We start from the raw sequence: 22,561 nt of genomic DNA, 5'->3' as shown, positions 1-22,561 counted from the left end.
GTGACTATGGCTGGATCTGAACTCAGATCTTCTAAGATCGAACGAAGAACTAAGAACTAAGTTCTTCATTAGATCTACCTTAGTTCTAAGAATGGCGCTCTCATCCAAGGCTCTCTTGCCACTTTGAAAAGCTGGTTGGGGGGGCGGCCAGGTAGCACAGCAAGTAAGAGCACCGGCTCCAGTGTTGAGAAGACCTGGAGATCGAATCCCGGGCTCAGACACTTAGCACCCACCCAGAAACACCTGGCCGTGTAACCTTGAGCAAGTTACTTAACCCCAATTGCTTAGGGGCGGCCACGTGGCTCAGCGAGTAAGAGTACCGGCTCCAGTGTTGGGACGACCTGGAGATCAAATCCCGGGCTCAGACACTCAGCACCACACCCAGAAATAACTGGCCGTGTAACCTTGAGCAAGTTACTTAACCCCGATTGCTTAAAAATATATTAAAAAAAGAAAAAAGAAAAGCTGGTTGGGACCCTAGCAGGAATGCTATCAGCCCCTTCACTGACCTCCCTCTTCACATCCAGGAGAATCCTGGTAGCCAGGGAGCCCCTTTTCCACCCTCTCTTTAGCCTAGCCTCTAGCACCTCTGAAGTGACTCTGGAATGCCTGACTCCTTAGGGTCCTGGCCCCATGGCCATTCCCAGCCCAGAAGAAGAAAGGTCTGCCCTTTATAAGAATGATAACAATAAAAACTCAAACTCTTAACATGTACATAGAATTTTACAGTTCACAAAGCACTTTCACATTCATATTCAGTCCTCACAATACCACTGTGAGGTCAGAAAGGAAATGTTTCTCCATATTTTACAAGTGGGGAGGCTGAGGTACAAAGAGATCATAACTTGCTCTAGGTCACAGCCAACAGTAGTAAGCACCAAAGCCGGGCAAGAACCCCATGTCTTTTTGTGTTTGTTTCTACATTTTTTTTCTAGAGTTTGAATTAGCCTCAGTCCTGTTCCTCCCACTCTGCTTCATACAAAACAACAGCTCATACCAAAACTATGAACTTAGAGAAGTTTGAGTTCAAAGTCTTCCTCCTTGTCCAGGACTCCTCTTTTCTTCTAGGCAACCAGTGTCCTCTTGGCCTAGGACCTTTGTAACAGCAGGAAATTGTCTGATGAACTAATTCACACTGACATGTTCTCACTCCCCTTGGCCATTCTTGGGCATTGCTTAATGAAAAAATGCTAAAAGCATGGATTTTCAAACACTGTGACACTAAGATGGATGGGAATGCTTTGGGTGAGAACAAACCTTGAAAGTAGCAGCCTGTGTATAAAGCCACAGATTTTCCTTTACATGGGCCTTGTCTGCTCTTTAAAAAACTCACTCCATGACTTCCTTACTTTCAGCCCCATCCCTAGTACCTCATTACCAAGGAAAGCTCTGGTCATCTCTGTCTCCCCATAGCCCTGGGTGAGAACTGAAGGCCCCTGGCCTGTACCCATCAGTCCTTCAGGTTCATGGAGTCCTTGTCCAGTGTAGAGAAGCGGATCAGCTTCAGGCTGGGTGGCTGGGGCTTCCTGTCATCCCAGAGGTACTCAGGGGACAGGACTTTGGAGGGCTTGTGGGAAATGAAGCGCCGATTCAGGTGGCTCTCCTCCTGCCAGGCAGCCATGATGCCATTGGCCTTGTCTGCCAGAATGGCCATGTGACAGCCCCCTGTGAACTCATACACCCTTTCCACTCGACCACCAAAGACTGCCCCACCATAGTAGAAATCTCCCTCACCATCAGCAACAAAAGCGGTGGACAAGGGTCTCCGCTCATAAGGAAATTGCCACCGTGGAACAGTAAAGTAACCAGGGTGGATGGCAGCCACCAGATCTCCTAAAGTCTCAGCACCCCAAGGATTCCAGAACACCATGTCTATATCGAGGCAGTAGAGATAGTCTACCTCCCGATGGCCCCTGGAGGCAATGAATTTGTTGATCGACTCCATTCTACGCATGGAAATTTCCTCCCAGTGGGAAAAGCCCTGGATGGGGATGACTGAGAGGTTTCTGCCAGGCCCCAGGGGAACGTGGGGTATTGCCTCTGGGTCATCAGTGAAGATATAATAGTTCACCTGAAAGCCTTGCATGAAGAATTCTTCAGCTGACTCCAGGAAACGACGGACAAATCTTGTGTACCTAGCAGGTGGATACAGAGCAGGGCATTATGAGGTGTGATGGGGAGAGAAAAGAACTCACTCCCATTTCCTTACCTTCACTTTTATTATTCTATCCACCTAGAATTCTCCCCCTTTTTCCTACAATTTACCTAAAATCTTTCGAAGTCCCACTAAAGCTTCCCATCTTGCTGAAGACATCTTTAGCCACCCTATGTCTCACTGCTGAAGAGAATCTAGACATTGGCCTTGTCTCCTTTAACTAAACTAAAAATTCCTTGAGGACAGGGACAGTGTCCTATGCTTCTTCTCTATTCCTTCTCCCCCCTCCACCCACACAGGGCCCAGCATATAGATTACAGGTGGGGGGCAAGGAGCAAGTTGGAGAGAAATGCAAATGAGAAAAAGAGAGAATTCCTGGTCTCCCTTCCATCTCTGGCTCAGCCTCTTACTTCCCGACAGCAAATGCTGTGACACCGATGGTGAGATTCAGGGGCCGGTAAGCATTATTCAGGAGTTCTGAGTTGAATGTCCCTTCAGAGACAATTGGAGCCAACCATGGTGTAAGCGTCAGCACATCTTTGCGTCTAGCAAGAGAGAAGGGAGAAAATGGTGAAATCAGTGTCCTTCCCTTCACTTTTCCCCAATCCTTTCTAGATTCTATGCGAATTCCATAGCTACAATCATGGGATTCCAGTGGTCAGTTTGTATTTACGGAGCTTATTTGTGAAAAGCACCTTCCAGGTCTAGCATAAAATGACTTCACTCAGAGATAGGAATTTCACCTACACTCTTATCCAAGTTGTTTCTGTCACTGAAAACCTTTGTTGTTCAAGTCAGTTATGCTGGGACTGCACCTTTAATTTTAGTTCACTGCAAAAAGACTTTTGTAAAAATGAGAGAGAAGTCCCCCAAAGGGCCAGTGTTTGACTTTCAGATTCTTTAAAGTAGTGAGGGAAGCTTTGTCAGAACAGTGTGAAAACACCAGAAAACAGTATTCCAGGGGTCACTGGACAAAGCTGCTTTCTTCTCTCTCAGTAGGCAGAGTAGTAGAATGAATTCTAGAATCTCAGGGTTGAAAGAGAAATCAGAAGAACTTTAGTTCAAGCTGCTCCTGAGCCAAAGTCCTCAACATGTGGTGAGCCCCAGCCTGTTCTTGGAAACCATTAGTGATGGGGAACCTATGACCTCCTGAGGTAGCTCATTCCACTTTGGGTCAGCTCTAAATAGTGGTAAATTTCCCCCCACATTAAGTCTGTCTTCCTTTCAGCAGTTTTTGTGAATCTCTCCTAGTTCTGATCTCTAGAGCAAAGCAGAGCTAATCCCCTCTTCAAATCCTTCAAGGCAGTGGTCACACTGGCTTCCTTTCCCTTCCTTTCCTTTTTCCAGGCTAAGTAGCACAGTGAATAGGGCATAGGGCCTGGAGTGAGGAAGACCTGAGTTCAAATATGCTCTCAGATACTTACTAGCATAGTGACCCTGGGCAAGTCACTTAACTTCTATTTGTCTCAGTTTTCATAACTCTAAAATGAGGTTAATGGTAGTACCAACCTCATAGGTTTGTTGTAAAGGATCAAATGAAATAATATTTATAAGGTGACCTGGCACATAACAGATGTTTAATAAATCCGTCTTTTCTTCCTTCCTCCCTCTCTCCCTCCTTCCTTCCTTCCTCACTCATATGGTATAGCTTTCTAACATAATCACAACCTAACTGATCTTCTCTGGCAGTGGTTTGTCTTTGTCTTTCTGTGCCCCTTTCCTCCCTTCTGGGATATTTGCTGATCCCCTCCCCCCCCACACACACACATACTTGAGAGGCTAAGTATCCTTTTACTCTCCACCCCCACCCCACCCCAAACCAAACCTTACTCAACCTGCTCTGTGGAAAGGATCTGAAATCAGTCAGCCTTAAGGGTGAAATGTCAGTCACTGTATTCTCTTTCCCAGGGAGGTTCCCACTTTAAGACTGAATTCGAACTGAGGCATAAAAGTTTGGCTATTCTGGGAAAGGAGTTTCAGACAGTAGGGAACAGGTAAGGAAGGAAATCAGGGTACAGGAAAGACTCTCCCAAATCTAGCCATACTACACAAGTGCTGGGTGACTCCCATCTTCACTTGGTACTAGCCCTGCCTGTACGTGCAGGTTTTCCCACAGTCAGTGAGCCCCGTCCCTGGCTAGCCTGGGGGGGAAGCCATTTCTGCCAGAGCAGACACACATGATTTACCCCTGGAACAGCACTGATACACTCTGATGTTATCTGACTTTCCCTTTCTATATAATACTGGCAGCTCCTTAAGCATCCTTTTCATGTGTAAGATGAAGGGGCTGGACAAGAGGGTTTTTCAGGCCCCTTCAGGCTCTGAATTCCATATCCTAAATAGTCTTTTCCAGCTCTGATATTCTCTAGTCCTACTGGATACTGGACAGTGGTTGCATGAAAATGGAATTATATCATATGAGAGCTAGAAGAACCTCAGAGTTCATCTGCTCCAAAGCCCTCATTTAACAGAAGCAAGAAACTGAGTCTTAGAGAAAGGAAGACTTGTCCAAGGTTATGTGTTGAGCAGTGGCAGTAAAACCAGGCAAGCTGACTCTCTGCCCACTGTTCTTTCTACTACTCCCAGCTTCCTGTCTATGGTGATAAAAGTTTTCATAGGATCAGAGCTGGAAGATACACCATAGGTCACCCAGTTCCACTTCCTTATTTAATTTTAGTTTTAAATTTTTTTTTTTGAGAATAGGTCTCCATGTTTTGTCCAGGCTAGAAGTGCAGGGGCTGACTACTCAGGGGCCCAATCCCAGTAAAGAATGGCATAGAACTTCCATCTCACCTGGGCTGGTCTATCCCTTCTTAGACAATTGGTTCTCAAATCCCCCAAACATTCTCTCTGGGTCCTGGGGGCTCACTGGCTGATACTGGTCTTAGTGTAGATAGCCAATCAGCTTAGCCCACTTCGACTCAGAATTTAGCCTGAGGTCAAAAGAACGGCCAAGCTCAACCCTTCTCCCCTCCTGCTCCAGTACCAGGGATGACAGGTATGTATCACCATGCCTGGTAACCCCCCCCCCCATTTTACCCATGAGGAAAGTGAAGCCCAGAGAGGGAAAGGACTTGCTCAAATTCACATAGCTAGGGTGTGGCTGACCTAGGATTTGAACCTAGGACTTCAAATCAGCTTCTCAGCTTCTCCTCACCCCATCATATTCTAATTCAGGAGCATTTTCCATTCTGGAATAGGTACCCCTAACTAATCTACCAGTTTCCCTTGTTATGTCTGTCACTAGCTCTGTGACTGGCCTCTGGCAGCAGGGGTGAAGGATGGGGGTGGGTGCTATTTAACAGCTGTCTGGTCCTGAACAAGTCACTTAATCAAATGAGATAATATTTTGCAAAAAAGCACCTAGCATAGAAAGATAGCTCTTCTTGGCCATTGAGTACAAGGGACATCAAGCTACTTTGCAGCCGTAGGCCATATCTCTTCTCCCTCTCTACATCAAGGACACAATTTCTGAAGGTTCTAAAGCAATGAATCATGCTCTCCTGACCAGTGAGAGAATTTAAGGGTATAGGAAGCACTCTCTCCACCTCCCCAATTGCTCACCCCCACCCTCACCAAGTACATTTCATTCCCAACCCAGTGGGTGGTAACTTACTGCTGTTCTAACAACTTTGGCTGAGGATAGAGTAATCTGCAAAGAAAGACAAACAAGGCATGAGGTTCACATTCTAGACACAGCCCCATCCGTTTAGACCACTGTTAAGACAGGAAAAGAAGGAATTCTCCTTACTGGGGAAAAGGCCGAAATTTCTTTTCTTCTGTGGCTGGCAACTTCATAGAACTGTATTAGAGGGGTAAAAAGAGAAATTAGAGTTTAGACTTTATGGTCCTTTAGGAAGAAATGGGTATGGTATAGGCAGGCACTTATAAGGCACAAGATGGCGGCACTGGCTCTCCCAGGATCCCAGCTAAGGTCACCCCATTATCCTACTACTGTGACATTTCCATCATTAGTCAGTCACTTCTTTTGGTTAGTAAGCCATATAACAACAACAACAGTACAGGTAGCAGGTACAGTGGATAGGGAGCCAGGATGATATGGGCTCAAGTCATGACTCTGACACATCCTGCCCATGGCCTCTCGTATTTCAGGCAATTCTCTAAGACTAGAAATTGCAATGATTAAAGCTGAAATATGTTTAATATGATTGGACATGTGTAGGCTATATTAGATTACATGCTGTTTTGGGGGGGAAGGGGGAAAATTTAGAACTCAAAATGTTATAAAAGTGAATGCTGAAAATTAAAAACAAATGAATGAATGAATGACTAGAAGTTACAGAGGGATGTACTGACCTGTGCTGGTAAAGGGAGTTTCCATCCCTAGGCCTGATCATAATAGTAATTAGCTGACATTTTACATAGCATTTTAAGGTTTGACGATCAATTTGCATATGTGATTCCATTTGATCCTCCCAATACTGTGAGTTAGGTGCTGTTAATATGATCCCCATTTGGGGGATGAAGAAAATGAGGCTGGGAGGTTAAGTGACTTACTTAGGGTCACACTGCTAGTAAGTATTAGAGGTGGAATTAGAACCCAGGTTAAGGGATTATATATTTAAAGCTGAAAGGGTCTTTGGAAGCTATTAAGGCCAACTTCACCCACTTTGCAGATGAGGTAAATGGCACACCCAGGGTCATATGACCTGTCTGAGTTGGGATACAAATCCAGGTCTTTTAGACCACAGGTTTGCCTGTTTCTTTCTGCACTATTCCATGCTGCCTCCAATGGGGGTATACTGCTTACAGAAAGCCCCTGTGTACATGTTCCCATGACCTGGCAGAAAGCATGGGTAGGGAGTTGGGGTGAGCTGGAGAGCCAGCCGCCATAACTCCCACCCGGCGCCTGGCATACATATTCCTCCAGGACAGTGAGCTGGTCATGCACAACTAGAATCCTAGGATGTTAGGGTGAGAGGATCCTGGCTCTAGAACTTGGAGGGACCTCAGAGACCAATGAGTACAAATTTCTCATTTGACATGTGAGAAAACTGAGGTCCCAAGAAATTAAATTACTTGCCCTGGTCCCACAGGCAGTAAGGGTCAGGGACAGGGCATCACTTCCTTGTGGAATCTAGAGAGAAACAAAACAAGAGTCACTTTGGTGAGGTGAAAAGAAGAGTCAGGAGACACGAGTTCAATTCCCAGCCCTGCTATGTAGCAGCTGTATGGCCCTGAACAAGTCACTTAACCAAATGAGATAATATTTTTCAAAAAGAACTTAGCATAGAGTCTGGCTTATGTTGCTGTACAGTCATTTTTTAGTTGTGTCTGACTATTTATGACCCTGTTTGGAGTTTTCTTGGCAAAGATATTGGAATAGTTTGCCATTTCCTTCTGCTGCTCATTTGGTAGATGAAGAATTGAGGCAAACAGGGTTAAGTGACTTGCCCAGGGTCACCCAGCTAATAAGTATCTGAGGCTGGATTTGAACTCACAAAGAGGAATCTTCCTGACTCCAGGAACAGTACTCTCTCTATGGAGACATCTAGCTGCCCATCTGGCTTATAATAGGTGCTATATAAATGCTTATTCACTTCCCTTCCGCTTTCCCCCTTAATTGCTCTGGGCCTTGATTTTCTCATCTGCAAAATGGGAATAACACCATTTGCACTGCCTCTGTCACAGGGCTGTTGTGAGGAAGATGCTACTATTCTAGAGGCATCTGGGCACTAAGGGAGTCGTCCTCTATAATAGCAAGATTACAGGAACATGACTCCAACAGCTGCAGCCGGAGCGGCAGCCCTACTACCAAGTCACAGGGTGTCCTTGGCCAAGGCACTTCTTCAAGAGCTTGTATACAATTTTGATCTCTCTGCAGTTGGGATAATAATTCCCTCCTGGCCTACTTCACAAGGTCATTTTAAGAATTAAATTCACTCAACAAGCATTTATTAAAAGGCTGCTAAGCTCAAAGCATTGTGGCTAAAAAAAAAATTTACAATCAATGCTTTCAAGGAGTTTACATTCCATTGATAGAAATACAGATAAGTAAAATACAAGGTAGGAAATGAAGAGGGCAAAGAAAAGATCCAGACGTGTGTGTGTGTGTGTGTGTGTGTGTGTGTGTGTGTGTGTGTGTATGGAAGAAGGGGTGTTTAAACTGAATTTTACAGGAAGTCACAAATTTTGAAATAAGATACCTTGGGGCAGACATGTGATTCAGGAGATAGAGCACTAGCCCTGGAATCAGAAGGACCTGTGTTCAAATCTGACCTCAAACATTTACTAGCCGTGTGACCTTGGGCAAGTTACTTAACTCTGCTTCCCAAAAAAGAAAGAAAAGAAATAAGATATTACTTAGAAAAGTGCTTTTCAAATTGCTAAAGCAGGAACCATATACATAATATAAGAAAAAAGTTTTAACTGGAGATCATATAGTCATTTTACTGAAGAGGCAGAAGGGGAAAGTGATTCATGAAGTCAGGCAACAAGCGTGGATTTGAACCCGTTTCCAGGCTGTAGCAGCTTTACTACCTTTGTCTCTTTGAGTTACAGTGCCTTAGGAGAGGGAGCTTTTTATGGAATCTGGAGGAGCAGAGGATGCTTGATAAAGGACAACATACCACAGTAATTCCTTTATCACTAATGCTTCAGATTTACAAGAACTTTTCCTATAAAGCCCTGGATGGGAAGTCATGTACCTTTAGCTCAGTTTCACAGAGGAAGAGCCTGAAGCTCCACTAACTAGAGGCATCTCCAAGATCACATAGTTCACATGGAAGCCTGAGTTCAAACCTAGGCTTGCTGATTCTATGACCAGTGGTCATAGAATTTCTGTCAGGCTCTATACTTACCTTAGTGACTTCAGGAGCCAGGCCAATCCTATGCCCTTACACATTACCCAATAATGTTCTTGGAGATACATTACCTTTATTCCACACCCAAACCCAACTCAATACTTACAAAGCTTCTGGGCAGGGGAGGTAATATGGGAGGTAATGGACAGACCAGTTCCAGGTTAACATCCTGTAATGGAAAGCAAAGAAGTAGTTAACATGTTGTTTCAGCTATTTAATTATTTAGCACCTTGTTTCAGTTCAAGTTTCTTTCCCATAATTCTATCAAGTCTTTTGTTAAGAAACAGAACTTATGAACCCCTGTTGCTGATGCAGCAGGAAGGGATGGAACAGGGAGAAGCTTAATGACCATATGTAAGGAAAAGCCCAGGCTGAAAGAGCAGAAACTGGGAGGAAGCATGGCTGTGGTGCTGGTACTTTGTCTGTTTTGATGTTACTTTGTCAGATTCATCTGCTGATAGAGGATGTTGCTGTTGTTACAGAAGCACTGAAAGAGGATTTTCTTGTATTTTTACAGAAGTCCTGGAGGAGGGTCTTACTGATGTTTTCAGAGGTCCTGGGACTATACTGATGATTTGTGTTGATTTCTCAGACCTTATTGGTGAGTCTGTGTTGATTTCACAGGCAGATAGTGAATTGATGCTGATGCCGGCAATGTTCCTAAATGTTATCGTGGCTTTGTTAAGCTTTGTCTTCCAAGGAACAGAAACTGTGAAGGACTTGAGGTAGACTGGACACTGTGAGTTTCAATATGGAATGGGAACTGGATGAAGAACTGGACAAGGAACTGAGAGCTTCCTGCCCTTTAATCCAGGTGACAGTTGGGTAGATTCAGGCAGGATCTGGGACCATGCAAGAGGAACAATGGAATCTGAGAGCCAGCCTGGAGTCAAGATAAAAAGACCACTCCTTGGGTACTTAATACAAACTGAGAAGATCATCATTTACTGTGGCCTAGGGGTGGGAGGACTTTGTACACTGTACCCTTCATCTCTTCAGGATGGTTGAATTAAGGATGTTTGGAAACTAATCTCCAATTAAGAAGAAAGAAGACTTCTTGACAGAGATTAAGACAATGTGACCTAGGGGTAGAGAATTTTGACCTTTGTACTTTGTATCCATTAAGGAGCCTTGCCTCCTTAAGGATGATTGAGTTAAGGACTTATTGAATGATTGTCCTTTGTGTCCCTTAAGGAGACTGGCCTCCTTAACGATGATTGAGTTAAGTTCTTACTGAATGATATCTTTTGCTTAAAACTATGTGACCACTTTGGTGAAAACCATGTGGTCGTTTTAGTGATAAATTGTTATGTTATAACATTGTGAATGCTGTACTTTGGTTTCTGTGAATGTTTTGCTTTAAATTACTGCTGAATAGGGAGTTCATTATACTACGTAATCAGCACCTTGAAGCTGTTCACAGCAGTAGTCCTCTGGAAAGCTGCTCATGCTTGGCTTTACACATTCTGAACGGGAAGAGATATGATGTGTGTCTCTTCAGAAAAAAGAGCACTTGCTTAGTAAAAATTAAGTTCAGCAACAACCTATTCTGGGAATTACTGGGTCACTTTCACTCTGTTGTTGATATAAGCCAGAGCTCATTGTTAGCAAGTGGCTGGATTAGAGAAAAGCAATCTGGATTGTTTTAGTAGAAGAGAAAAGTGGGAGACTGAGGGAGGAGAGAACACATTCCCAATGTATTCCAGAACATTCTTTCTAGTACTTATAAATGACTCATTTAAAAACTGCTCCTCTCTATTTTTCAAATTAAAAAAAAAATAAGCCAGAATTTGGGGCAGCTAGGTGTCAAAGTGAATAGAGCACTGGCCCTGGAGTCAGGAGGACTTGAGTTCAAATCCTTCCTCAGACGATTAACACTTACTAGCTGTGTGACCTTGGGCAAGTCACTTAACCTCAACTACCCTGGCTCCCCCCTCCAAAAAAAAAAGCAAACAAAAAAAATCCACACCAAAAATAAATAAGTAAGATAGAATTTGCTTTTATTGGTTTTCATAATGATACACACATTTATTGATATACTCCACATGGGTTCTAATGGATGGAAAGTTATTTTGGGGGCTGATTTTAGTTGCTTGAATTTGAAAATCTCATTTTAGTTATTATCATCTTTCTCTGAATTCTGCTAGTTGCTCCTGGGGCAGATACGTAGAGTTCCAGAGTTATTTTTCCCCTTTAGAAAGCAAGGAGAGAAGTAAGGGTGAAGAGGCCCTTCAAAGACATCATTTGGGGGACTGGAGATTATAGAGTTCCATCCATAGCATTGTAAAATGCCACATGCCCTCTTTCATAATCAAGGAAAATGCGCACTTATGAATAGGTTGGCTTACGTGAACATCATGATTTGAACATAAGAGGAGAAAGTTATTTCTCAATTGCACAGATACAAGGGTACTTTTATCCCAAGGCAACTTGCAGTCATTTCTCTTCCTTCTGATTGATTCTTTACAGACATCTACTTCCCATTCTTTTGTATTTTCCACCTCTATTTCCCAGTAGTGTTTCCCTGAGGTGAAGCTCTGAGTGGCCAAGACACAGAGAGTCAATTCGAATCTTTTTGGGTTGTCAGGCACATCCTGTGGGAAAGAAATATATTCAACATTCTTCAAATCATCAGACAGGATGAGATTAGGATTGGCTGTTTCAGGATCCAGAGTTATATCCCTGTGGAAAGTCAGCAGCATTTCTCTCATGCCAGGAATGGGGTACATGGTCCATCTGGGTGAAGCAGTAACAGGATTTTGGATAAGCAGTTCCTCATTCCTTTCCAATATGCCTTTCGAATCCAGGAGCATTTCAATGGAAAGTTTCTCAAAACTCTTCTCTGTTTCTGACACTGCCATTTGCAGATTGTGGATCTGTTGGGTCATTTTTCCCTTGCTCTCCTCAAACTTTGCCAAGTTGTCTTTTACTTGCTGGTCCAGTCTTTGCAGATGGAGCTGTTTGTGCTCTGACAAGAACTGGTGCTTTCCCTCAAATTCAGACTTAACAGACTGTTTCATAGCCTGGTCTTCCGATTTGAGTACTTCCACAGGTTGCTGCTCTGGATTCATTGGCAAACTGAGGCTGTCTTGGGACTGGCCATCCTTGCTCTCCTCAGCTGCCAACTTGTCTCCTGCTTCCTTGTCCAGGCTTTGCAATTGTAACTGTTCCTCCTCCAGAAAAAACTGGCACATTTTCTCATACTCAGATACAACCAATTCTTTGAGAGTCTGGCCCTCCACTTCCCATGGTGCCTCTCTCATTTTCTCCCATTGCAATTCCAGTTGAAATTTTTCCTTCTTACTATTTAAGATATCCCATGTTGCTTGGAGCTTCTCCATGCACTGACTAGCAGCCTTTTCCAAGGGAAGGACTTTGTGGTCCTTGTGGTCCTCAGTTAAAAAGCAAGGCCCACACAAGGGTCTGTGGTCTTCTTCACAGAACAGGATCTCTTCTTTCCTGTGTTTCTTACAGATGGTCAGGTCCCTGGTGCTCTGCAGGAAGTAAGGTGTAAGCATCTTGCCAAAGATAGATAGATTTTGCATCCTTCTATTATACAAAAAGTCTTCAGATTTAGTGACTGCCTTGCAATCTGGGCAAGTTATTGGTGTGTGAGATTCCTTCCAGCAGCTAAAAAGACACTCTTTGCAGAAGGTATGGCCATATTTGATATTCACTGGGTCAGCGAAATAACCCAAGCACATGAAACAAGTGAGATCCTCTTGGAGACTTTCATGCAAGGTTTTAGCATCCATGTTCCTAGGCCTTCTAGTCCTTCCTTCGAGGCCAGTCAACTCAGGAAGGGTAAGTGTAGCTCTTTCCTTGGAGCTCCAGAACCCAACAAGATTACAGCACTGAATTGCTGGCGTCTTTTATAGGGCCTCCCTTCTTTAGCCCCTCCCCTCATTCTATCACCAAAGTGTGAAATCCTATGACCTGTGAACTCCTATGACCTGAGAGAACTTCTTGTCTCTGCTTTGGGGAGTTTTCACCTATGTGGGTTCTCACATTTTCATTTAAATCTAGTAATGGGCCTAAGTGTTCAAATTGTGTTTGCACCTGGGAAATTCATGCCAGAACCTCCCTGTTAAGGTTGTCCATTGTGTGGTTTGTCACTTTGAGTGAGGTAATACCCATGCAGTAAATAGGCCTTTTGAAGAAGTGAGTCAAGCAATGGCCACTTTAATAAAAAAAAATCATCAAACTGGGAGGGGAAGACCCTCAGGTTTGCTGGCCAAAGAGAAACAATTACTATCTACATTCACTCTGAGCCAGGAGAACTGCCCCTCTTTATGTGAACAGGTCCTGCTCTCCTGTCCCTCTTCCCCAGCTCCATATCCCCAGCTGCTAGAGCCCTCTCTGAAGCCCTAGCCATACTCCTACAGAGGTGAAAAGAATTCCCAGGGCTATAGATTTTAGGGTTAAAATGTTTTCTTGGCATCCCCAGGTAGAATAAATTTCCCCTCCAAATAGAAAAAAGATAATTAGGGTCTACAGTGCCATTAATCCTAAAATAAAGGTATATTTTGGGTTAAAATGAGGACCTTCCACATGGAAGAGGGATTAACTTTGCCTTACTTCCCTCCTTCCTCAGAAGGAACCAGGAGCAAGGGCTAAAAGTCACAAAGATACAGATTTAGGCTCAATTTAAGGAAAAGTTCTTAGCAATCAGATCTATCCAAAAGTAGAAGCAAATGTCTTGGGAGATAGTGAGTTCCCCATAATTAGAGATCTACAAAAAGAGTCAGTAAATCAGCTTGCAGTTATGAGGTTACATATCAGGTACTATGCTAAGTACAGAGACTGGATGACCATATGTTAATACCATTGTGGAATGTTCTACTGTTAGCTATTGACTATGTATGCTCTTCCAAAATCCTTACAACACTAAGAGTGTGTGATTATTGTGTATGTAGTGTGTGTAAATGAAAAGTACAAAAATGTTTATCTTTTATCTGATTGCATAAACTATGTTTGGTTCACAAAAAAATGGGGACCTTCACCACCATGAATAACACCATTTCTGTGTGAAAATGCATTCCCATCTCCAAACAACCAAGCACCACACAACCTATTTGTAAACTGAGTGCTTGCCTCTATTTTCCTCTATTTGGCAAGATAGTTCATCCCCATTATTGATAGATCTCTCTTTCTCTCTGTCTCTTTCTTTCCTTTTCCTTCTCAGTTCCTCCCCTCCCCTCAAAGTGGTAATTTGATTCAATAAATATTTATCAAGTCATTAAGTTCTATCTTGATTGGAGAACTGTGCTCAGTTCTGGGAGGAGACACACATTTTAGAGAGCACAGTCTCTAAGTTTACAGAGCTCATAGTCTAGGAGGGGGAGAAGACACAAACACAGATAACTACTATATAATAGTCCATGATAAGTACATTAAAGAAGTACAAAACCAAGTGCAATGGGGTCCAAAGCAGAATAACATTTGCAAAGGGATATGAGAAGAGAGCAGGAAATTTCACCTTCCTGGAGGAGGTGGAATTTGAGGGATGGGTAGGAATCCCCACAGGTGAAAAGAAGGAGAGAGGATGTTCCATGTATAGGGAACAGTGTGAACAAAGGGCTGGAGTAAAAGGGTCATAGATTGAAAGATGGAAGGAACATGAGAGGCTATTTAGCCCAACCATCCCATCTTAGAGATAAGGAAACTGAGGCCCAGAGAAGTGACTTGTCCAAAGTCACATACGCAGTAAGTTGGGCCTTGAATCTAGGACTTCTACCTCCAGATAGCTCTTTCCACTGTACCATGGGCACCAGCCCTTCTAAGTCAGAAGGTTCAGAGCGTGCTCAGAGGACTGAGTGGCTGGTATTGGGGAGGGGAGTCATATTAGCAAGTCTAGGAGGGCATGGCCAGATTGTGGAGGGCTTCGAATGTCAGGCAAAAAAGTGTGAACTTGACTCAGTGGGCAATAGGGATCCACTGGAGATCTACAGTCTTCGGATACTGATAAACCGAATAATGAAAAAGATAGGATGAATGACAGCAATAACCCATACCTATCTAGAGGCATCTCTAGGTAGGCCTTGAAGGAATCTCTTCCAGGTCCAATTAAAGGCTGCTAAGGAACAAGCACTTGGTTATACTGTCTAGGACATCAGAACAGGAAATGAGATCACAGTTCTGGGTTTCTACTTTTCAAACAAACACATCATTCTATCTATCTTTCTTTTGTTGTCTTCCTTCTTTCCTTCCTTCCTTTTTTCTTTCTTTCCTCTCTTTCCTCCCTCTCTTCTTTCCTTCCTTCCTCTCCTTCCTTCTTCTCCTTCCTCCTTTCCTTCCTTTTTTCTTTCTTTCCTCTCCTTCCTTCCTTCCTTCCTTTGTCACCTTCCTTCCTTCCTTTTTTCTTTCTTTCCTCTCCTTCCTTCCTTCCTTCCTTTGTCACCTTCCTTCCTTTCTTTTTTCTTTCTTTCATTTCCTTCCTTCCTTCCTTCTTCCCTCCCTCCCTTCATTTCTTTCTCTTTTTTAATCCTGGAGAGGTTCTATATCTATTATCTATGTCTATATCTATGTCTACATCTGCATCTATATCTGTATCTATATCTGAGGGAACAGGTGGGTGGGAGGTCAGTGTGAGTGATCAGACCTGGACAGGCTCTCCCCAGGGTGTCAAATTAAGCTTACCAAATGACCAAGAAGATGCTGAGTAAAGTGAGGGTGATGGCTGCCAGCAGCATGCTTCTCCAACGCATTGCTGCGGATCTTGAAGGCTGATTCCAGCGTTGTCGAGCCTGGCGCGCCGTTTTCCACAGCCTGCTAAGTAAAAGTACAGGCAGAGATAAAGGCACAGGCCCCTCCTGACCCCATTGCTAAGCATGGGAGAAACAGTCGCTCTCTCTGTACCGGTCTGACAGAAAGAAAGCTTCCCTTAAGACTTGGGAGGATGGTGTAGTGGACGGAGTGTTGGGCCTAGAGTCAAGAACACTCATCTCCCTGGGCTCAAATCTAGCCTCAGAAACTTACTAGCTGTGTGACCCTGGGCAAGTCACTTAACTGTTTGCCTCAGTTTCCTCACCTGTAAAATGAGTTGGAGAAGGAAATGGCAAACCACTGCAGTATCTTTGTCAAGAAAACCCCAAATGGGGTCAGGAAGAGTTGGGGACGACTGAAATGACTGAAGAAGCAAGGAAGCAACTTGGAAAACCTCTCTTGATTCCCTCACAGCTGCTAGCATCCTCCCCAGTTTATTCTGTATTTATTTTTTTGTATGAGCTTATGTACATGGGTGCTGTCTCCCTTAATAAAATGCAATTCTTTAGGGCGGGGACTGGTTCATGTTTGTCTTTGTGTCTCCAGAGTGCTTAGCATAGTCTGCCATGTTAGTTGTGTCTGACTCTTAGTGACTCCATTTGGGGTCTTCTTGGCAAAGATACTGGACTGGTTTGTCATTTTCTTCTCCAGCTCTTTTTACAGATGAGGAAATTGAGGCAAGCAAGGTTAAATGACTGGTCCAGGGTCTTACAGCTAGTTAAATGTCTGAGGCTGTATTTGAACTCAGGGAAATGAGTCTTCCTGATTCCAGGCCTGGCACTGTATTGCTATGGCGCCACCTAGTGGCCACATAGTAATTGCTTAATAAATGCCTCTGATCTATTGAACAGCCCCTTAGGATGGAATGATTAGGCCTGGACTCTCCCCATACAATACCTGACAAACTGGCATGCTTCTTATCTCAGGAGCCTTCTCCCTCTTATTTTCTCATATCCCAAATACTATTTTTCACAGGATTTATTTTATTATTAGTGACTTCTTTTCTCAGGAATCCAAAGGAACATCTCCACTATGGTTTTACTCTCCTCTTCTATGAAGTCAAAGAAGTCATTGAGCTTTTTGCTGTTTCACACCTTTAATTTCAGCCTCAGACTGAGCCTTGATCCCAACCACAGACCTCTAACTCTAGCCACAGACTGAGCCAGCACAGACTGCTCCTTTTGACCTTGGGGCAACATTGCCTTGTGGATTGTTGAATGTGAAGTCAGAGGACTTGGGGTCAGATATCCCCTCTGCCATTTTTATCTGTTTGGTTTTGAGATAATTTCTTAACCTCTTTGGACCTCAGTTTCTTCATCTGTAAAATGAGGAGGTTAGTGTAGATGGACTCCTAGGTCCCTAAATCTAAGATTCTATAATCCCTGACCACTAACTAATTCTGACTTCAGGTTGACCAATGACTGATCCCAGCTATAGAACCAAAGCAATGGAAGAAACTTTTTGTCTTTAAATCCAGTCTCTTGCCCAGCCACTTACCTTCTAAAGGTATACCTCAGTTCCCATGGGGACCAGGCAAGAGTGTGAATGCTTCATATCCTCCTGATCACTACCTGGCACATAACAGCTACTTAGTAAATATTTATTGAATGAATGAATTTTTGCACAGCCAGGATTATGAGCTACTGTACCCATCCCTCAACATTTTTCCCACAATGTTCTCCTGTACTTATCACGTCCCTTGTGTAACTCCATTTTATGTCTCGTGGTATGATTTATTTTTTCATAGGTACAAACATCATTCTCTTTTCTAGACTCTATTATTCGGGAAGGCAGGGATGACATCTTATTCATCTGTGTCCCTCTGAGTGTCTAACTCAGACCCTGAACACAGTAGGTGATCAGTAAGCAGTTGCTGGATTGTGGGTTGGTTGACTCACTTTCTTAGATAATGGGATCATAGATTTAGAGTTAGAAGAGATCCTATATATCATCAAGTCCAACCCCCTTATTTTAGAGATTAGGAAACTGAGGCCTAAAGAGATATAATGACTTGCCCAGGGTCCCACAGATGACAAGCATCTGAGGCAGGACTAGAACACAGGTTTTCCTGACTCCAAATTTAGCAATCTATAGTCTGATTTCTGTCCAGATCTCTCTATTTCACTTAAATGAAGGCAACTGTCTCCATCAGGCTCCCAAAGTAGATTTCAGGAGAGTAGGACACATTCCTCTGGCCCCAGGGACATCATTGGCCAAAGTGCTTTAATTTTACCAAAGCTTCCATGGCCAGGATGTCCCTGAGCCTGGTATCTCTTCATGATGTCCTAAGCTTGGGCCTGATTCTATGATCTACAGGACAAAGAGGAACAAGTATCAATCTCTGCTGAGTATTAACTGAGCACAGGAGGAGGGGCCTTGAAAGTATAATGGAAAAGAGCCCTGGATCTAAAATCAAAGGGCCTGAATTCCATGTCTCCAACTCACTACTCGTGTCACCTTGGACAAAGCTCTTCATCTCTCTAGACTTGTTACCTCTAAATAAGTGAGTTGGACTAGATGGACCCTTAGGACCCTTCCAGACCTATGATCTTTCTCCCTATTTCTGTTCCTGATAGGTGTGGAGACCTCCCAATGACCGGAGAAGCTCTGCTTCCACACCAACCAAAGCCAGGCTTCCCTTTTAGGCCTCCAATCTATTCTCTTTTAGGTTGTACTAAACCCAGGTGGGCCCAGGGATACCCACATTCAGCAGGGAGTGAAGGCTGGCAAACAGTTTCCACTTAGGTCTTAGGTGAGTGTCCCATCACTAGTATCTCTCTCAAAGGTTCTAGATGCTGGATCTTATTTGCCTATATTCATAATAGCTTCCTGCTTCTCAGGCTCCGTCCTGGGCCACCTACTCTTCTCCTGTTATACCACGTCATTTGGTGATCAGCTCCCATGGATTTAATTACCATCTGTATGTTGATGCTTCTCAAATCTATCTATCTTGGCCCAGCCTCTCTGGGCTGACATCCAGTCTTATATCTCTAAATGCCTTTCGGTTTTCTTGAACTGGATATATAGCAGACATTTTAAACTCGTTATCTTCAAAATAGAACTCATTTTCTTCCCCCTAAACTCTCCCTTCACCCCATTACTATGGAGGGGGCAACACCATCCTCCCAGTCCCTCTGGCTCTTAACTGGATTCCTCACTCTCACCCCCCATATCCAAGCTGTTGCTAAGGCCTGTACATATCACTTTTGCCACATCTTTAGAATACAGCCCTTTCTCTCCTCCAACACTTCCACCACTCTAGTGCAGGCCCTTATCACCTATCACCTCACACCTGAACTGTTACAATAGCTTGATGGTGGGTGTGCCTGCCTCAAGTCTCTTCCCATTCCAACCCATTCTACATTCAGATTTTTCAAAAGTGCAGGTCCATTCATATTACACATACACACATCCTACTCAATAAACTCCAGAGGCTCCAAAAGTCCTATTGCCTCTAGGATCAAATACAAAACACACTCAAAGTCCTTTACATAACCTAGCCCCTTCCTTCCTACCTTTCCACTTCAAATCAGACACTCTTCAATCCAGTGACACCTGGCTTCCTGACCGTTCTACAAACAAGACACTATCTCCTAGCTCTGGGCATTTTCTCTGGCTGTCCTCTGGTGCCTCCTCTGTTCTGACTACCCAAGTTCCTGGCTTCCTTAAAGTCCCAACTAAAATCCTGTTTTCTACAGGAAGCTTTCCCCACCCCCTCTTGATTCTAGTGTCTTCCCTCTGTAAATTAGCTCTCTTTTATCCTGTATTTAGCTTGCTTTGTTTATATTTGCTGGCATGTTGTCTCCTCCATTCAATTGTGAACTCCTAGAGGACAAGTACTGTCTTTGACTTTTTGTCTCCCCAGCACTTAGCACAGTGCCTGACACATAGTAGGTGCTTAATGAATGTTTATTTATTGATTGATTGCTACCCTGTTTGCTCCTCCCTAGATCAGGAAAACAATCAGACCCTTCCTGGACAGTTCTGATGTATCGCTGCCCATCCTATCATAGTAAATGCCAGGCTCATTACAGTTATTCTTAATGGTGTCCATTTTTGAAGGGGTGGAGAGAACTAAGTGCCTGAATTCTCCCTTTTTCCATCATTCTGTGGAGAAAATAGTTGATTGAATCAATCAACCAAAAATAATTATTTAGGTGCCTTCTGGCTGCACTGTGCTGCCTGCTGGTAGTACAAAGACAAAAAAAATCCTTGCTGTCAAGGAGTTTACATTCCAACAGAGGAGACGACAGGTCCATGTATAAATGTATATGGAATACATGTGTTATGAATACAAGGTAGTTTTGGGATGGGGAGCCCCTGGAGCTAGGGTACAGGTGGAGGATTTGGAGTTACAGTAGTGTTTTGGGTTGGTTTTTTTAACCTCTTTTGTGATATAGACTTTTTGGCAGTCGGGTAAAGCCTACAGACATACCTAAAATAGATAGGATTACAAAGGAAACTAATTAATTGAAATAGAGTTATCAAAATGTTAAAAAAACAAAAACAAACCCACAAGCTCACAGACTGCAGGTTAAGAACTACTGAGCTACAAGCAGAAAGTTCTTTAGAAGTTATCTAGTTCAATCTTACCCATTTTACAGATGAAGTAACCAAGGCCCAGAGAAGGGAAGTGACTTGTTCATGGCCCTGCAGATAGTAAGTGACAGAGTCAAGTTTTGGCCCCAGGTCTGATTTGGCATCCAATGTTTCTCCCTCTACACCATGTTCCTTTTTTCCTTTAGTTTCCTTATTTATAAAATGGGAATAACAATATCACCTACCTCACAAGGCTGTGGTAAAGACCAAAGATAACATATGTAAAAAGCACTTTGCTGACCTTAAAGCACTGTATAAAAGCCACCACCATCATCCTTATCATTTTCTTTTTCCTATGATTAAAGGTAGTAGACTGAAAAATCAGATTTCCTGGGAAATTAATTCCCAAGCCCTCTTGGAGGCTCTGCCGGTGCATCAGGATATTCTATTTACTTGTCTAGCCAGTGAGAGACCAATCCTCCCCTCCTACCCCTCCCCTGGGCGGCCTCTGACAGCTGGCAGTCTGGGTACAGCTATAGCTGCAGGGAACCATTGGTGTATATGGTTAGTTTGCAGGCTTCTTACTGGGAGGCATCTGGGTGAGAGGTTGGTAGTAGCTGTGGGGCAGGATTATTTTTAAGCCATTTCTCCAAGTGTCTGGTTCCCCAAAAACAGGGTAAAGCCCCTAGAGCCTGGGATCCTTTATCTCACTTCTCTCTAAACTGTGGCAGTTTTGTTGAGAGACAAATATGGGTGACAGAACTAAGCCCTGGCCTGGAAACCAGGGTTCTAGTAAAAACACTTACACTACCTTGCTGTGTTGCTAAAGCAAGTTATTTCACACACACACACACACACACACACACACGCCTGTTTCCTAATCAGTAAAATAAGGGTGTTGGGGTTTCTTAATCTGGGGTCCACAATCTTCCATGGAGACTGTGGAGAGATTACAGAGAATCTATGAACTTGGATTGGAAAAATATATGTTATTATTTTCAGTAACCCTTGGTTTCCTTTGTACTCTGTATTTTATGCATTTAAAAATATTCTTCTGAAAAGATATCCACAGGTTTCCCCAGATTGCCAAAGGGGTCCATGACATAAACAAGATTAAGAACATCTACATCTTTAAGATCCTAGGATTCATTAGAGGAATACATTTTCAGAGATTGCTTAAAATAAACTCGCGGTGAAGCCATTTCTTCCTTCTCCCCTCCCCCAGTTGCCAGAAACACTAGGCCAGCTACTCCCTCCAGGCTTTCCCACCCAGGGAATCCTGCTTCTTTGTGATTAGAGATTGGCAGAGAAGCCAGGTCCCGCTAGATTCCCCAGGGAGCATTTTCCTACCAAGACAGAAAAGACCCTCCACACACCCCAACTCACCCCTAAGCCTGGGGAGGGCAGCAAGCAGTAGTGAAAGGCAGAGAGATAGGCAGACAGGTAAGCTGGCTGGGAGGTGGGCAAGCAGGCTAGGTGGTGGGCAGGCAAGAAGGATTCTCGTGGTCTCTTCGGAGAAGGGTTCAGGCTGCAATCTAGCCTCAGTCAGTTTTAGCAGGACCCCAGTTAGGCTTCCTCTCCCTGTGTCCTTGGCGTCACAATCACCAAGGTTTCTGAGAATCCAGGGGCTTGGAACGTCAATCCTGCTGCAGAGGAAGATCTTCTGCCTAGACCAAGCAGGACTGGAGCCACCGCCCTAGCCCCCACGGCTGCTGTAATCAGGAACTGCGTGGCTTTCCGGCTGGTCCCAGTCAATTTCATTCGCAAACTCGAATTCGAGGTTGGACTGGTTGGCTGCTCCTCCCTTTTCTCTGAGCTGGGGGGGAAATAGCTTTGTTTCTCCTTGAGGCTAAGGACTGAAAGGGGGAGGGATGGTATAGAAGCGAAAGGGAGGGAGGCACCTTGGGAGAGAGAAGGGGGAGGGAGGGGTTGCTTGGCTAGAGGTCTGCACCATTTCAGAAGAGGAAATCACGCTGTTCTGTACCAGGCAATTTTCCTGTGTCTGTAAACACATAACCATGCATACCAATACGCCTACATGCACGTGTCTGGACGCATGTACTCTCACATATACACGACATAGACGTTCACTCCCTCAACAGCCAAATGTGTGGCCCCAGTGGCTTAAGGTCATTCTTCGAAATTTTCCTCGGGCTCCTGTGGTTGGAATGTGGAGATTCAGCCCTTTGGCTGTCCCAGTGGCTATGTGGGTAGTGAAAAGCAGCATAGCTATTATTTATATAACCCTTTAAGATTTGTAAAGTCATTTACATATGCT

At 43.9% G+C, this 22,561-nt stretch overlaps 2 protein-coding genes across 4 annotated transcripts; both read right to left on the bottom strand.

Moving 5' to 3' along the window:
* Window positions 1-704: 704 nt before the first annotated feature.
* Window positions 705-22,283, bottom strand: GBGT1 (globoside alpha-1,3-N-acetylgalactosaminyltransferase 1 (FORS blood group)). 3 transcript variants are annotated; one of them, XM_069069272.1, is made up of 8 exons: window positions 21,670-22,283; window positions 20,338-20,394; window positions 15,619-15,750; window positions 9,086-9,148; window positions 5,907-5,957; window positions 5,772-5,807; window positions 2,566-2,700; window positions 705-2,135 (listed from the first exon to the last, which is right to left on the bottom strand). In XM_069069272.1, exons 3-8 carry the CDS (start codon window positions 15,684-15,686, stop codon window positions 1,451-1,453), a joined length of 1,038 nt encoding a protein of 345 aa, XP_068925373.1. In that variant the 5' UTR covers window positions 15,687-15,750; window positions 20,338-20,394; window positions 21,670-22,283; the 3' UTR covers window positions 705-1,450. The 3 variants fall into 3 exon arrangements, with proteins under 3 accessions (XP_068925373.1, XP_068925372.1, XP_068925371.1); XM_069069271.1 differs by lacking the exon at window positions 20,338-20,394 and having other exon boundaries at window positions 15,619-15,747; XM_069069270.1 differs by lacking the exon at window positions 20,338-20,394 and having other exon boundaries at window positions 21,670-22,282.
* LOC138147214 (probable E3 ubiquitin-protein ligase TRIML1) lies at window positions 10,999-12,497 on the bottom strand. Its single transcript, XM_069069591.1, has one exon. The coding sequence runs from the start codon at window positions 12,495-12,497 to the stop codon at window positions 11,220-11,222; it is 1,278 nt and encodes a 425-aa protein (XP_068925692.1). The 3' UTR covers window positions 10,999-11,219.
* Window positions 22,284-22,561: the final 278 nt, after the last annotated feature.

Source organism: Petaurus breviceps, unplaced genomic scaffold, assembly GCF_028583685.1.
Source record: "Petaurus breviceps papuanus isolate PSGF00001 unplaced genomic scaffold, PetGlider_PUasm1.0 90779, whole genome shotgun sequence".
Classification (NCBI taxonomy): Eukaryota; Metazoa; Chordata; class Mammalia; order Diprotodontia; family Petauridae; genus Petaurus; species Petaurus breviceps.
This window is presented reverse-complemented; position numbering and strand designations above follow the sequence as displayed.

Bases quoted from the DNA above. Each gene is read 5' to 3' on its own strand.
- LOC138147214 (XM_069069591.1), bottom strand. From the start codon at position 12,497: ATGCTTACACCTTACTTCCTGCAGAGCACCAGGGACCTGACCATCTGT.
- GBGT1 (XM_069069272.1), bottom strand. From the start codon at position 15,686: ATGCGTTGGAGAAGCATGCTGCTGGCAGCCATCACCCTCACTTTACTC. The intron at 5,958-9,085 runs GTAAGTATTGAG...CCTCTAATACAG, and splicing joins CTCCCCTGCCCAGAAGCTTT to TTCTATGAAGTTGCCAGCCA. The intron at 2,136-2,565 runs GTAAGAGGCTGA...TCCACCTGCTAG, and splicing joins ACAGCATTTGCTGTCGGGAA to GTACACAAGATTTGTCCGTC.